This window comes from Labeo rohita, chromosome 17, assembly GCF_022985175.1.
Source record: "Labeo rohita strain BAU-BD-2019 chromosome 17, IGBB_LRoh.1.0, whole genome shotgun sequence".
Lineage (NCBI taxonomy): Eukaryota > Metazoa > Chordata > Actinopteri > Cypriniformes > Cyprinidae > Labeo > Labeo rohita.
The window spans coordinates 16,603,535-16,619,745 of NC_066885.1; the positions used below are offsets into that span (position 1 = coordinate 16,603,535).

General features: G+C 39.1%; 1 protein-coding gene across 2 annotated transcripts in view; it reads left to right on the forward strand.

Moving 5' to 3' along the window:
- Nucleotides 1–1,179: 1,179 nt before the first annotated feature.
- grid1a (glutamate receptor, ionotropic, delta 1a) overlaps nucleotides 1,180–16,211 on the forward strand; it is a 315,412-nt gene continuing 300,380 nt past the window's right edge. Inside the window, exons 1-2 of one of the 2 annotated variants that reach the window (XM_051133244.1) lie at nucleotides 1,180–1,559; nucleotides 4,476–4,631. In XM_051133244.1, coding sequence (XP_050989201.1) covers nucleotides 1,481–1,559; nucleotides 4,476–4,631 — 235 coding nt within the window. In that variant the 5' untranslated portion in view covers nucleotides 1,180–1,480. The remainder of the gene's footprint in view (nucleotides 1,560–4,475; nucleotides 4,632–16,211) is intronic. The other variant, XM_051133243.1, reaches the window with a different exon arrangement.

Below are 16,211 nucleotides of genomic sequence, written 5' to 3' on the forward strand. Positions count from 1 at the left end.
AGCAAAATAATGATCTAATATTAAGATTTAAAATAGTTTTAGAATGATTACCTGAGAAAACGAAAGTGAAATGAAATGTAAATAAACATTTGCCGTAAAAACACGCCAATGACCTTATAATACATTCACTGCATACAAAAGTTTACATTCTGCTAATTTTATTAAACAGAGCTAATCTCTAATCTGTGGAGTTCTCAGACCGCCACGAGACAGGCAATTCTTCCGATTCACCAGAGGGGCGCTGCGGCGCTGTCCACGTCCGACTGATCCGAGCTGACGACCTGATAGCCTTCACCAAACAATTAAGAGATATTTCTGCTAGTGTCGTCTCAAGAAATATCCTTTAATTGTAAGGTGAAGGTTATCATTCTTCATCCTGTGTAGAGGAAAATGTCATAAAGTATTCAGGAACATTTCTTCAAGAAACGTGACTTGAGTCCCATTTACGTTTTTTTCTATTATAGAGATAAAGAATTCGTTCCATGAGCTGTCAGAATCGTTTAAACGACTCACCTTATCTGTGTAATGTTTTATTGTTAAAATACGTATACGCCACAGTATGGAATCGACGTTAGTCAGTCAGTCACTATTCACAGTCATTCAGTCTCAATCACCCACTTGTTTTCCTTCGTGCCGTGGTTGCTACAGACTCCGTTTCTTTTCTTTTTCAGGGTGCTAGCGGGGTCTATAGACAGCACCGGGCAAAATATCCAACGATAAACGGGGCGCCCCCGGTCGCTCTTCTCACTTCTGGAGTCGCTGTCAGCGCGGCGAACTTCTGTGGAGAATTTGAACCGTCCGTATCAGCAACTTTTCTTTCCCTCCAGCAGCCCTGAGTTCAAAAGCACTTAGGGTTTGTGCCTCTCATTTGAAAAACACAGTTAAGTATTGAATGTTTGAGGAGATTCTCCTTCCCGGTGGTCGTCAGAACTTAACGCGCTCAGGGCTGCGCTAGACCTCCCGCCGCCACTCCGCTGTGGCGACTCTCTCCGGCTTGCGCAGATTTCATTTCTCCTTGGTTTTTACCGTACCGTTCCGATCTTTCGATTCTTCGGTCACGTGATGGAGCGAAACGCGAAAGACTACGAGCTTTGAGAGAGAGAGTGTGTGAGGGAGAGAGAGGAAGAGAGAGAGAGAGAGAGAGGGGGGGTCTCTCTCTGCGCTGCAGTTAGCAGTATCCAAACCACACTGAGAGCTGGAGTGCGCGGACCCGTTGCTTTGCCTCTGACCGTGGTACCCCCGTCGTTTCCCTTGCTCTCCTACCCCTCCTTTTCTGCTTTCCTTCCCTTGAGAGCTTCTTTTTTCCCCGCGAATATCCTTTCTCACTTTCAATTTTAATAGATCTCGGAGAAAGATAGAAGTGACGCATCCTTGATCTCCTCCACAGTGGTCGTTCTGGCGCTTGCGCTTTTTCTCTCTGGAACTGGATTTTTTGAAACGACGCGGACGCGTGGATGATACACCGGGGCGAGAACTGGAGATGGAGTTGCTCGTGATCAGCCTCTCCTTATGGATCCTGCAGTGCCGCTCAGTTCGCGCGGACTCCATTATTCACATCGGTAAGCAAGGTCTCGGACAGACGCGCCGAATCACGGATGGCTTTCTTCAGTACATCGTATTTTAAAGTCGGAAGCGTGCAGATTTGACTTGATAGAAGGCGTATTCGCTCCCCTGAACTGTTTGACATTTGATAAACGGCTTTAACTTGCCAGGAAACATTAGCAAACAGGTCCACAAAGTGGATTTCAGGTGGTGCTGAACGCGTAGGGTCCACGAATGGTTTTAGATACACACGTATAAGCAAATCGACACGTCTATTCTCGGTCTGTTTCAGGGTTAACTCCAGTCCACCCCTCCCCAGCCTTAAGCCTGAACTTTCTGTTGAACGTGACGGAAATTTTAATTTCGGTCATTCCCGTCTCTTCCCGTGCCCGCTTGGCGATTCTTAACTGAAGTTAAACTTGTGCTGAGGTTGTATGACTAGCTTGTATGACATTTATCACAGACGCTTTTGTTTGATCAGTCGCTTGTATTAGTGAGCTTGGCAACCTTGTGTCAGTATGCAGCATTCAGTCAACTTATGCTGGGAACAAAATTGGTTTGCTTGCTGACTCAATATAGGCTTAAAGCATCCCTAAACATGTTATTTGGAAAAATTTGATAATATTTGCCAAAACAAAACCGGTTCAAGCCGTATTCTGATGTTATATACAAAGCGTTATGAATCTAGTGCTCTTCTGTTGGTAGGGAACCTCTCTTTTGTATGCAGTGGATGTTCTCCATCATCCGGTGCGCTTGACTGTTCTCCTCATCACCAGGATCACTCAAAATTGAATTTGAAGCTTAGTTTTAAAGAAGGATGATTTCAAGTCCCAAACGTTGAATCATAGACCACTATTATAACAAATACGCAACTTAACAGAATGAATCTTTATTGCAATTATAAATCTTCTCATGTTTGTATTGCTACACTGCTACACATCTAACTAGGTCTAAATGGTTTGATTTAACTGTTTATCATTGGTATAGATTATAACTTTTCCCCAGGTATAGGTGGTTTTAGGTAGTGGATAACAATCTTCTGGTTGTGTACTATATAGTCACATGAGGTAAAACACAATTTTGTTGTCTACAGTAGAAGTTGTTCAAAAATACATTCAATTCAAAAGTATTAAAAAAGAAAGAAATGTTGATATAATATGGACTAATTTAATTGTGCGTATGTATGTTAAAAAATATATCAATATTTGATAAACATAAGTTTGCCAAACATATTTCGCATGGTGTGGCTGACATGCAGGAAGCCATTTTGTTGACATGTGACCCCAAAAAAAAAAATCAAAAATCAAACAAAAGGCCTCTTTTAGACACTTATGATTTTATTTTGACCTTATGAAAAGACTTGTGTAAAGTGGAGTGAATTTAATTGGTATGTATGACTTAAAATGTTAGGATATTTGTTATAAAATACATTGCATGTACACATTTAAAGTGTAAACAAAGTATTTTGGTTACGCCACATAAATCCATAGAATAATTAAATCAAGATTTGTAGAAAATGGTGTAAATGTTTTTCATACAGTAAATGTATGAATCCAGCACAAATACAAAGACTGCATGCTGTAAATGAACTTTAAGCACATTTTAGACTAGTCTTTAAAGAGATTTCCCCTTTTATAACCTTAAACATCCTTATTTGTCTTCGACCCGCATGTGTTGGTGAGGTGATTAAAATGAGCGCACTTTTGTTGCCTCAGTGCACTGCATGAGGCCTCAGCGGCTGTTTGTTGACGGCTAACCGTGCATGTAAATAAATAAAGCCCTATTTGCTTCTCCTACACCTTTGGCACTTCAAGCCGGCTGCTCTGTGCATTTTATCACTGTCGCCTTGATCTCAATATGTCATATCATCAGTGGGTCACAGTTTATAGTCCGGCACAAATCAGCCTTATTGATTGCGTCCAGACACATTCTGATTTAATACTGGGCTGTATTTCCAAGTGTCAAGGACTTGTTAGTGAAACAGCACTTTATAGGTTACTCAGTCATGTGAAGTCAACATTTAAATCGCTCTGTGCAATATTACGTCTAGGTTTCATCTACTGTATAAACAGCTGAATGAAAAAATTCTCCTGCTAAGTACATAACCCACTAGAAACCTTGAATCAGGCCAGTCATGGCATAGAAGAGTAAAATGTTTTTATATAGTGACCTCTAAAGTGGATATTTTACCATTGGGCATGGCAACAGACATTTGAATTGCAAATTAATAGTTTTTAAATTAATACTGTAATAATGCATCAGTGGATATCTTGTTGCTAAGCCGATTGTTTCATTTGTGGAAGCTTAAGCTAATCTACCAGTACGATATTAAAATACTTTTCTCAAATCAATACTTTTTTATTTTGTGAGTAGCTGTGCAATAAGAGCATAATCCCTTACTTCATTATTTTTTCCATTTCATTCATCAGTCTAGGATTTTTTATTTATGTGACCTGTCCACTTTTTATGACTTTTCAAGGACACAGCAAACTTGAACAATGTATAAAAACAGCTTGTATTGACTACGGATACACCTTGTCACGTATAAGATCCCCTTGACATAAAAGATCTTCCTGTAGGCTTACAACCCACTGTGTTTCCACAGACTGCAAAACGCCCTTGACAAATTAGGGATGCGTGTAGAATATTTACAGCATTTCCAGCACTTGCGCTCTCCATGGTGCTGAATTGCTCCTGAAATGCCGTTGGCTATTGACAGGTGAGGAAGTTGCTGTAAATTATATCTGATGGTCATATGGTGCATTCTCGATAACCTGAATGGGTATAATATAGTTTCAACAGTTAGAGCCATATGATAAATCGGCGTTGCCTTCATTTTTACCCCTGAAATGGATATGGAATTTGAAATGACTGTGAAATGGCTTTCAGTGAGAATGATGTATTAACAACAAACATTCTGTTTTATCCAACAGGAGCTATTTTTGAACAGAACGCCATACGGGACGACGAGGTTTTTCAGCTTGCCATTTCAGACCTGAGTTTGAATGACGACATCCTCCAGAGCGAGAGGATTACCCATTCTATCAAACTTATCGAGCCCAACAACCCCTTCCAGGCGGTACAGGAAGGTGAGTGAGTGACTGGTATCTCTCAGCAATCGATTAACCACGCCGTTCCACTTTATCTTTATGTCCGATCTGTTTGCTTGAGCAGTTACCTGATATCGCAAGACCTTTTTGTGAGGCTCAAACGTCAACAAGTGGAATGGCTGCAGGTGTGGGATTTCCAGAAGTGTTGATTGTCTTTACTTCTATTTAAATCTTCTCTTCCCTTCAAACAAATGTATGTGTTGTCAGTATGTTCCGATGATGAAACTAAAATAGACACCTCTTGGAATCAGAATCCAATGGAAGAATAGCCATGTGGAAATGTGCTGAGGACATATGTGGTAACATGCTGAGTGTGTTTGTGTTGCACAGGCAGGCTGGATCAGCAGTGGCGCTTACAAACATTGATGTATGAATGTAGCACGACGTGATTTATGTGATCAGGCATGAAGGCCAGCTGTCATCATCTGTCCAGTTCAGACATTTTTATTGCTTTCCTTATATGAGCACATTCTTAGTTTGATCGTGGCTACCTGAGATGAATTTTATAAGCCGTTATCACGACTAACTTCTCTCACATTGAGGAAATGGTCTAGGGGCAGACTTCATGGAAATCTTCATAGGAAGTTCAATTCCAGAACAAAAATTTACAGATAATTTACTCACCCGTTTGTCATCCGTGATGTTTGTGTCTTTCTTTCTTCAGTCAATAAGAAATTTTGTTTTTTGAGGAAAACATTTCAGGAATTTTCTCCATATAGTGCACTTCAATGGTGCCCCCAAGTTTGAGCTTCCAAAATGCAGTTTAAATGCAGCTTCAAAGGGCTCTAAATTTGTAAATTTGTTTAGAAAGTGACAGAATGCTTCGCTAGATAACGCTGGGATTGTTTAGAGCCATTTGAAGCTGCATTTTGGAAGTTCAAACTCGGGGGCACCATAGAAGTCCACTATATGGAGATAACTCCTGAAATGTTTTCCTCAGAAAACATAATTTCTTATCGACTGAAGAAAGAAAGACATAAACGTCTTGGATCACAAGGGGGTGAGTACATTATCTGTAAATTTTGGTCCTAGAAGTGAACTTTTCCTTTAAGTGTGTTAGAATATTCCTAAGTGTGGTCTGGTACTTCTCAGATATCATCTTTAGAAGTCCTTGTCAGTTCTTAAAGATTTGCAGTTAAAAAATAAATTAAACATTAAAAACAAGGACCTATTTAAATTAAAGTTCAATAACTTCAAGTAACTTATAAGTTATTCATACTTTAAAGTAAGTTATTTTCAGTGATTGTAGGAACATTCATGTCAGGAAATCAATTTTTATTTTTAATTAGTTTTCTCATTAAAACTATGTTAAGAAAAAAGAAGAACATTCTTAATGTCCAACTGCAGTCACAGTTTTATCTCTTAAAACTCATCTTTGATGATCAAAATGACATATTTAAATATTTTTTCCTTCGTGAAAATAATTTCTTCATACATTAAAGGTTTAGCTCATGCAAAAATGAAAATTCTGTCATTAGTTGCTCACACGTTGTTGTACAACTGTTATTTTTGTTTTCTTTGCAGACAAAAAGTATTCTCGTAGCTTCATAATATTACGATTTAGCCACTGATGTCACATGGACTATTTTAACAATGTCCTTACTACCTTTTTGTGCCTTGAATTGGTACACTGTAAAAAAAAAATGGTTTCAGCTTAAAATAATTTGTTACTCCGCTGCCTTTAAATTTTAAGTTTAGTGAACACAAATATCCAAGTTGTCACTTAGTATAACTTAACATTTCAAGTTGACTAAACTTAATTTTAGGTTGACTAAACAAATTTGTTTACAGTTGTGTTGCTGTCTATGCAGGATCAGAAAGCTCTCAGATTTCATCAAAAATATCTTAATTTGTGTTCCGAAGATGAACAAAGGTCTTAGAGGTTTAGAACAACATGAGGGTGAGTAATTAAAGACAGAATTTTCATTTTTGGGTAAACTATCCACTTAAAACAGCTTGGATATAACTATACACCCATACCTCATTTAGTAAATGCATATAATATTATATAATATATAATATTTACATTAATATACAAATAAGTCACTACCTCCACTCAGACACATACAGCCCTGTTTGTTTGAACCAGAAACTGATTTCAAACAAGAACACGAAGAGCGAATTATTCAGGGTCGTCTCTTCAACATCGGACACGTACAGTAATTGATATCATTAGCCTTTGGCTTGATACGTTATCAAGCAGCTAATAACGTGTTGCTAATGTCACACAAACCATGTTCCCGTTCGCCATCTCAGACAGCTATCTTCTTAAAATCAACATCCTTAGGTAATAACGCTTTGCTAATGATGTAAAAAGCCCTACTCTGCAAGTTGATGGAATCGGTTACATGTTTGCGGTGGTTGTAAACAGGGGCTGTATCAAAAAGTTTTTTTTCTCTGCATTTCTAAGGAGAAAATGCTCAACAGTGGTGTTGATTGATGAATTTGCATTTGTTTTGTAGTGTTTTTAAAGGGGTCATCGGATGCCCATTTTCCACAAGTTGATATGATTTTTTAGGGTCTTAATGAAAAGTCTATAATATACTTTGATTAAAAATTCTCAATGGTTGTGTAAAACAACACCCTTTTTACATTGTCAAAATGAGCTCTGCAAAAATCTACCCATTCTGATGGGTTGTTCCTTTAAATGCAAATGAGCTCTGCTCACCCCACCCCTCTCTTCTGTCTGTGGAGTGAGGAGCTGTGCTCTGAGAGATTGTTTACTTTAGCCGCATTTAGGGCGTTTAGCCATGAAACTTGCTAACAAGCACATTATAAGGAAAGGTGATTGCAGAGATTCATAAAAAACCCCTTATACTCACTTCTGCTGTAGGTGGATCACATAGACGCATTTATGTAGATCGGGAGGTGCATTCCCTTCGCAAACAAATGTAAACCACTGCATCTTCAGCACCTCACATGTCGGGAGTAAATGACGACCACTATGTTCATTATTACATCCAGCAACACAACACCTCAATCGCTCAATCGGAGATATTCGTGTCTAACTTACATCCCTGCTCCGGCATTGAAACAATGGAGGTCGGACTGTCACAGCTGATTTAGCATGGGTCTGAGGTAAGACGCTCATGTCAATCAACTATCGTGTGAGTGGCCTCTGTAGGTGTGATGCCATCTGAGAATGGCTCGATTTTAAAAATGGGAATATTATTTTTACAGATTCATTAAAAACCACTGCATGGCTTTTTATCATTATAGGATAGATGTGTACATACACTGCTAATGTTCTAACAACATGTAAAAGTGAACTTTGCATCCAATGACCCCTTTAAGCAAAGCAAAAACACCAGATAGACATGTAAGCAACATTAAAAGCATAATTGTCACCACAGGAGTTCTTTAAGAAATGTTTTTGGGAATACAGAAATGACAAGTAAATAGCAGTTAAATAGGATTTTATGCTTTAAAATCTTTGGTGAATCCAGGTTCAGAGTGTTCAGAAATGACAGCAGGAATGATTGCCTATCCTGAGGACATCGAGTATTGCACTTCTGTCTGGTTTCCAGGGGCTCTGGGATCGATTAGCCTCCCTGGTTTTGAGTGACAGTTGAGTGGTGATGACCTTTCACTTTGCTCTTTAGCTCTCATTCACCCTACTGAGAAGAAACTCACCTGTCAAATATACACACACACAAACACACACACAGAAATAACCACTTAATCTCCTCTATCCGCAACACACATAGCTTTTGGCATAGCATAGTTCCAGCCTTTTACACACCGGTCAATAAAATGACTTAAGATCCTGTATGTGGAGAGATGACACACAGCAGGAGTTTGTGGCTCAGGTAAGAGTGTGTATTGTAAAGATCCAGCTGTGTGTTTATCTTGCCTGCATTTGTGCCGGCATGGGCATTAGGTCTAATTACTCATTACAGCTGTGCGACCCACACACACACTGCATCATTCTCCCGCACAAACGTCTTCCATAGTAGGTAAGTGTGTGTATATGCATGTGTGTTTACGAACCGTGCTGCTGCATGACAATGAACCAGTGCATTTTTTTGGGCTAAGAGACAATAACTCAAGATAGCAGATTCCCGTTGTGACGAGTCAAGCTAATATTCAAGAGGCAAATGTGGCCTTGTTGTGTCCTGCTGTGCTTTTTGAGGAAAAAGCGCTGACGTAGAGAAATTGAGTCATCTGAAGGGGAAATGGCTTGAGAAGTGTCATGTCCTGTGTGAAAACAACTTTTAGTGAGTCCTTTATCCTGTTTCACTTTCTCACCCCTTCAGCTTTTTTCTCTCCTGTTAAGCCTTTTCTAAAGATCTGTTTGGCTTCTAGGCTGCAGGAAGTAGGAATGGTCATCCTGAATGCTGTCAGATCTTTCTTTGCATGAAAGCTTTGACACTCCCTTCTTGTAAAGATAACGGATTTCTCCTTAATTCTTACTCTGTCTCTTTTTCTTTCATCTTGTTTGTGGTGCTTTCCTTTTTATAAGTCAATAAGGATACTTTTCATTCTCTGAAGGGGTTTAGGATGCTTATCAAAATACCTGTTATTTCAGTTATTAGATGGGAATTCTTCTAAATTGGACAGGTCAGAAAAATACATGCTTCCAAAGGCTTCTTTACAAGGTTGATGATGGTTATGTCATATTGGGATTGTGCAGATAGATAATCTAACAATTGATACAAGCTCGCTAAATGTCACAGGTCAAATTTTGTCACATTGCTTCATTCTGGTAAAATACAGTGTTCATCAAAGTGGGCTTTTAGCACAGTCTCTGGCAAAATTGCACTCACTTCTTGTGACAGTTGCTTAGAGCAGCTTTGTACAAGTCTGTAATTCTAAGCTTTTACATGATTTTTTTCAGCTTCAAACGCACTTTTAAGGTTTCTTCAGAAAATGACTGGGACATTTTTTTTTCATAAATAACTGGCTGCTTGACTTTACATCTGAAAGAGTCTATGGAAGACTGTGTGAATATAAATATTTGGATATATTTGAGTCATTTTTATCAATGGTCATATTTTATTCATATTTTATTCATTTCACTATTTTTTATCAAGACATACTCAGACATTTTGTGAAAAACAAAACCTGTGGATGCCTTTTTCCACCTCAGATTAAGAGTAAAATAGGCATTAAATGTTAGAATTAAAAAAAAAAAAAAAAAAAAAAAAAAAAAAAAATATATATATATATATATATATATATATATTTTACTTATGATGAATGTAGTTTTAATTGTGAGATGAAGTTGCCTACCTGATCTCATGACGAAAACATACATAACATTGGAACTTTTTTGCAAGACGTGAAATATGTACCAATAAGTACATATCACTGTAGTTTCCAACAGAAATGAACACTAGAGGTGGTAACAGCAAGCACTTGAAATCGTTTTTGTACATAGTTATGATTACAGATCCATATGTTCCGCTTTTGGGTATTGTGCCAAATTCTGACTTCCGTCAGATTACTAACCCAATAGGCAATCATGTAGTGATTTCAACGAGAGGGGGTAATAATTTGGCATGGGGTCGTAAATGGGCGCAATACTGGATGTAACAAGCTTGGTACACTGTAAAAAATAAAAAACACAATTTGTTGAGTCAGCTTAAAATAATTTGTTACCCTGCTGCCTTAAAATTTTAGGTTCAGTCAACTAAAATGTTTATTCAACTTGAAATGTTAAGTTGTACTAAGTAACAACTTAGATATTTGTGTTTGCTAAACTTAACAGATGGGTAAGTAACCCAGCTGCCTTAAAATCTGAAGTTGATTCAACTCAAATATCTAAGTTGTCACTTAGTATAATTTAACATTTCAAGTTGAATAAACTTTTTTTGAGTTGACAACTTAAAATTTTAAGGCAGCCAGGTTACAAATTATTTTAAGTTGACTCAGCAAATAGTTTTTTACAGTGTAGCTCAGCCGGCACAAAATTGGATTTTGGATGCGGAATTCCTTGGGTACGAATCCTATGAAAAAAATGACTCACGATGGAAGAGATGAAAGATGAGAGATCGAAAAACAAGCTAAAACGGCATGCTTGCGATTGTGTTTTGATGTCACATTCACTTTTGTTCATATTATCGGGTAGGTTAGGTGTAGTGCAGGTGGTACAGTACGTTATTTTAAAATGTCACGGAGCATTAGAGTTACAGTATACCGCTACTTAATGGACATTTCAAGTCAGAACTGCAGTGACACGTACAAAACCAACGTCACATAAAATGTACCATATATACGTTCATCTGTTCCAGGGAAAAAACCAAACACTCTTGTAGTGCCACTCAGTGGACATTTCACATCGAATATGTCACGAAATGTACATGGCGCTATGTATTTTGCATCTTGCAAAACAAGTTCATACAGGTACATTTTTGTCATGAGATCAGGTTGGAAGTTGCACATGTCAGACATTTTTGAGGAAAAAATAAATAAATAAATAAAAATAACTCACGATTGTTAGATATACAGTAAATTCCCAATTCTGAGAAATAAATTTGCAGTTGTGAGAAATAAAGTGACAATTCTGACAAGTACATTTGCAATTGTGAGCAAAAAGTTGTAATTTCAAAAAATAGTGACAATTGACCCTTTGCAGTGAGTTTGATTGACAGGCGATCTGATCAATCATAAAGCAGAATCAGCCATTTTTTGTCCAACAAACAAACCAGACAGGAGAGTAGATTAACGTTGGTGGACTTGAACTTGATAAATGGTGTGTATTGACCACTTTCCGTTGTTGAAAGAAGTTACCTTCTGATGTTCATTCATGTTTATTTTGTGCTATAACTCGTAAAAAGGCAGAGATGATAGGTTTACGTGCTGTGAACTGAGGCGCTACAGCGATGACATATTGAAGAGCCACAAAACTGTATTTACTGTTTACAAAATTACATTTGAAAGTGGACTGTTTCATACCAAAATTATGTTATATTTTTTCACTGTGTAAGAACATGATGTGTAGCATGGGAGCGCCATGGCTTGTCCGATGTAGCAACGGTAACAAAGGGGGGCGGGTCTTTGCAAAGGGTCGGTTGTTAGGTATGCAGTAACAATGCAAATCTGAAGAATAAATTCGCAATTTCAAAAAAGTCCCAATTTTTTGATATGCAGCAAAGTTGCAATTTCCAGAAACAGATGAATACGAGTCTTCACACACACATTATTTCTTTCATATTCACACTGATAAATTCAAATGACACCTACAAGATTCCTTGGTCCCTGAACTATTAGAGATAAGTTTTCCAGGCAGCTGTACAAAATCGGTGGATAGGTCCCTGTTCTCTTTCTCTCATGGTCCTGCGCTTTCACTGTCTCTTATCTAAAGCTGAGTCAGGAGGTGGTCTTAGTTGGCAATTCACATTCTGACGTGCCCTTTCAAAATGGCAGCTTGTCTACTCCGGGTCCCCAGTGCAGCTACAGCCAGTGTCTCATATTAATGAGGTCCAAAATGGCTACTGCCAGGATCTCAGTTTCATTTTTAAAGTAGTCTGAGCCACAAATCACTGGACATCTCATTCATATCAGATCCCAAATGTCTGTAGCTGCAGAGGGGGAACAATATATTCTCTATGACAACAACGACAAGGTTTATTATGGGTCTCTATAATCAGAGCTGCTGTGATAGCCTATACTCTCCCTAAGTAAGAGGAATGCTTTGAAATGGCATTAAGCCTATGCTGTTCTCAGCGTAGTGACCTTGTGGTTTCACAAGTGCCACTGAAGTCTTTGTTTAACACTGATGTTAACAACCAATTTTAAATGGGTTTACATACTCTGCCTTAGTTGCCATATATTGATTCAAAGCAACTTACAGTATATTTATGTGGTACTGGGACATTCCCTGTACATTCTGTAAAGCCTTTTCCCTCATTTTTTATAGACCACATTTTTAAGCATCCCCATTTGGTCCTCTAGGGGTCACCAGACCCAGACACCACATAATAACAGCAGGCAAACAGCAGTGATGTGACAAAAGCTTGCATATGCGATTTAATATTAAATGGAAATAATTTTAATTGACCCACAATATTACAGATTGTATCAGCTTACATAACTGTGAATATTATCACCTGAATGCTCTGTTAGATGTTTACGAATGCCCTGGGAATAATTTAAAGAGGTCATTATGAGTACACACTAAGGAGTGAGTATTAAACACCTGCTTTACACAGAGCCCACACGTGCACATGAGGACAAAGCTTGGGCCTCTTGTGTCGTCCCACACCATGAGCTCTGTGTAAACAGCATGCTTGATTAAAGGCCGAATATAGATAGAACCTTGTTTAATTAGAGCGAGCTCTGGAGACAGAATGTTTGGTGAGATCCATTCAGGACCCTAGGGCCTGTCCCATCATTGTTGAGTGACCAGGTTACTGGCCATGAAACGCTCTCGCTTACAATGAATAAAAAACAACCATCAGATAATTAGCTGCCTGGAGAAAAGCACTGCCTCTCCATCCCCCTCCCCGTCTGTCTCTCTCTCTCACTCACTCACTCTGTCTTTAACAAGTACAGTATCCTGATATGCTTTCATTAAGCAGATTTGCATTGCATGGTTATTAAGCTAAAAGGATTATAATTGTCTCTCTAGTGGTGTGGTCTGGGTAAGAGGAGGTAAAGCTTGTGGTTTGAGTCACATGTGATTTATCAGACGGTTGGAACAGATGAGAGAGTTAATGGACAGAGAGTTCGAGCTGCTATTGTAGACCTGATGGAGAACACTCTTTGTTTTTGAAATTGTCCTTGAAACGGCCTTGCAGCAATGCTGGAGTTGAATAAGAGCACAAATGGGCGATATGAGAAACCAGATGGTTGTGCGATTAAGTGGTCAACAAAAGCACTCAGGAAATGACATCATGTGAGTAGCTGTGTTACCAACCGTGCTGCAAAATTAATTTTTATGAATATTCAGGATATTGCAAAAAACAGTTGAATAATCTTTGTTTGATAATCCAATAATTTAAGCATGAATCCATATGATTTGGAAATTTGTGCAAGGGTGATTATTTTCCTGATGCAGATTTCGCATCGGGTTCAGTTGGTGAATTCGGCTTGTTGACCAACAGAAGGCCGCTTAGTTTGAAAGTGACTTCTGTGCGAGCTGTGCTTCATGTATTACTATGCAACTGACAGTAGATAATGAAGGTCTTCTGCACATATATTTTTATGCGCATTTTGAAGTATCTCATCAAAAGCGAGTGACTGAAACGCCAAATTTCTGAAAAAAAACAAAAAACTCCCTTAATTCACAAAAAATCAAAGCTTTTACGCTTTTGCTGTCTATATCAGCAGCTTTTAATAGTATATATTCATCATTCAAAAGGAGAATCCGAAACAGTGATATACCAAATATACGCAAGTATACAAAAAAATCGCATATTGGAATGCTTTGGGTAAGATCGCATAAAATTTTATTTACTTGCTTGTTTGCATCCCTTCTGCTTTAATTTTAAACTGAAAGTCCAATAGGAGTTCTTACTCGCGCCGACGGCCCGACAGAGCCAAGAATTACATTTGTGCAAACTCCTGCTGACGTGAGCCCGACGAGGGGCGACGTGTGCAACACACCAAACAAACTAGCCCGATAGACGCTGCCCGATGGCTGACCGTCGGTTGGTGTGTCCTGTGTGACCCCACCTCATTCTTGTTTTGAGTGGGACTCGAACCTGGGTCACTGGCATAGCAGGTGGGCACACTAACAAGGAGCTAAAGACTGCAGCCACTAGCGTTAGTTGCTAGTGCGCCTCTTGAGATCAGGGGCGTGAGGTTTACCATCTACCGCTGGCCTCCGTTTTACTCACCCCCTAAGCCTCACTCCCATCAGAGTCACGGCACAAATGTAACTCCCCTGCTCCTTGTTTTTGTTCCAAGCGGGACTCAAACCTGGGTCACCAGCATGGAGGAGGGCACACTAACAAGGAGGCTAAAGACTGCAGCCACTAACGTTCCTCTTAAGATTAGGGAAGTCTAATGCACAGTACCTACCGCTGGCCTCTGCACCAATGTAAACCCCTCCCCAGGTCCTAACTGCCCCCACCTCATTCTTGTTCCGAGTGGGACTCAAACCCAGATCGCCGGCATGGGAAGGGAGGCTAACGATTGCAGCCACAAACACGCCTCTTGACATCAGGGGAGTGAGGTTTATCTGCACAGCACCTACTGCTGGCCTCTGTTACACTCATCTCCCTAAACCTCACTTCCATCCGGGTCACCGCACCAGTGTAACCCCCCCGCGACCTAACCGTCCCAACCTCGTTCTTGTTCCGAGTAGGACTCAATCTTGGGTCGCCAGCATGGGAGGCAGGTGCACTAATAGAAAGGCTAAAGATTGCAGCCACTAAATATTCTTTTTTACAGTGGGACTTGAACCTGTGTCGCCGGTATGGGAGGACGGCGCACTAACAAGGAGGCTGAAGTTTGCAGCCACTAGCATCAGGAAAGCGAGCAAGGTTTACCTGCACAGCACCTTCCGCTGGCTTCTGTTAAACGGGCGCATCAAAAAAGTGTGACTTTGCACAATAGGATGGCATAACCTGACTAACCCATGTACCGATCTCATTGCACAGCATCTGAAATGTTGTTATGGTCATTTTGAAATGCCCGAGCAAATTCTGTGGTTAAAGTATTTCTGTATAATTGCCTCCCAGAAGTGTCTTACACAACTGCATTCACAAACAGCAGGCATCTACCTTCAAAAGCAATGACCGCATTTATTGTGTTTTGTCTGTTCACTTGGCGCAAGTAATTTATTATATATGAAAATGATTATATTTAGTGGCTTCTCTTACTTTTTTGTGATTTTTAGTGCCAGTTTGTCATTCTGTACACAGGTTAAATTAGCAACACAGCTACAGTTTCACAGAAATTTGTGAGGATCCATCTTATGGGTTCAAAAGAAATATGAAGAGTTCAGATGCAAAAGCCCCTAAATCCATCTGACATTTTTCTTTAAAATTAGCATTTCTTTCTGACTATTTGTATGGGTTTCTATGTAAGTGCTGGTACTTCTTAAAAGTATTTGATGGACGTATACTATGTGTCAGGAGCATTCACTCAGTATCATTATCTCATATGCTATAATTTCTGTAGAATCTTTTAATGAGCATGTGGACAAACTTGTTGAAGCAAAGCCACATCTTTTCAAATTCCATTGTAATTTATCAGTTTTCTTACTGAATATAAATCCACCTAAAGTGAGCGTCTTTATTTATGTGCAGTTTGGAAATTTGCACAAATAAAAATTTGATTACCCAGTGTTGTTGTAAATTGTTCTAAACCAACACGGGTAATGGCATAATAGTGTTGATTTCAGGAACTCCCATAATAAAGTGCTCTTTACAGCTCTGATGAAAGAAAAACTACAGGACTTTTGGATTGTGCTTTGTTTTTTTGTCTTTCATCGCAGTCCAGTAGTTCTGAGAGATGCTCTGGTGATTTTGTCAGCAGGCATTGAATAATGGGCTGTCTGGGTGATTTTTAAATTGAATACATCATATTTCATCATTTTGCCTCACACTGAGGTAACGAGATAATACACTCTGGGCTTTCTTTTGCATGTGTTTTGCTGCATTCGAAACT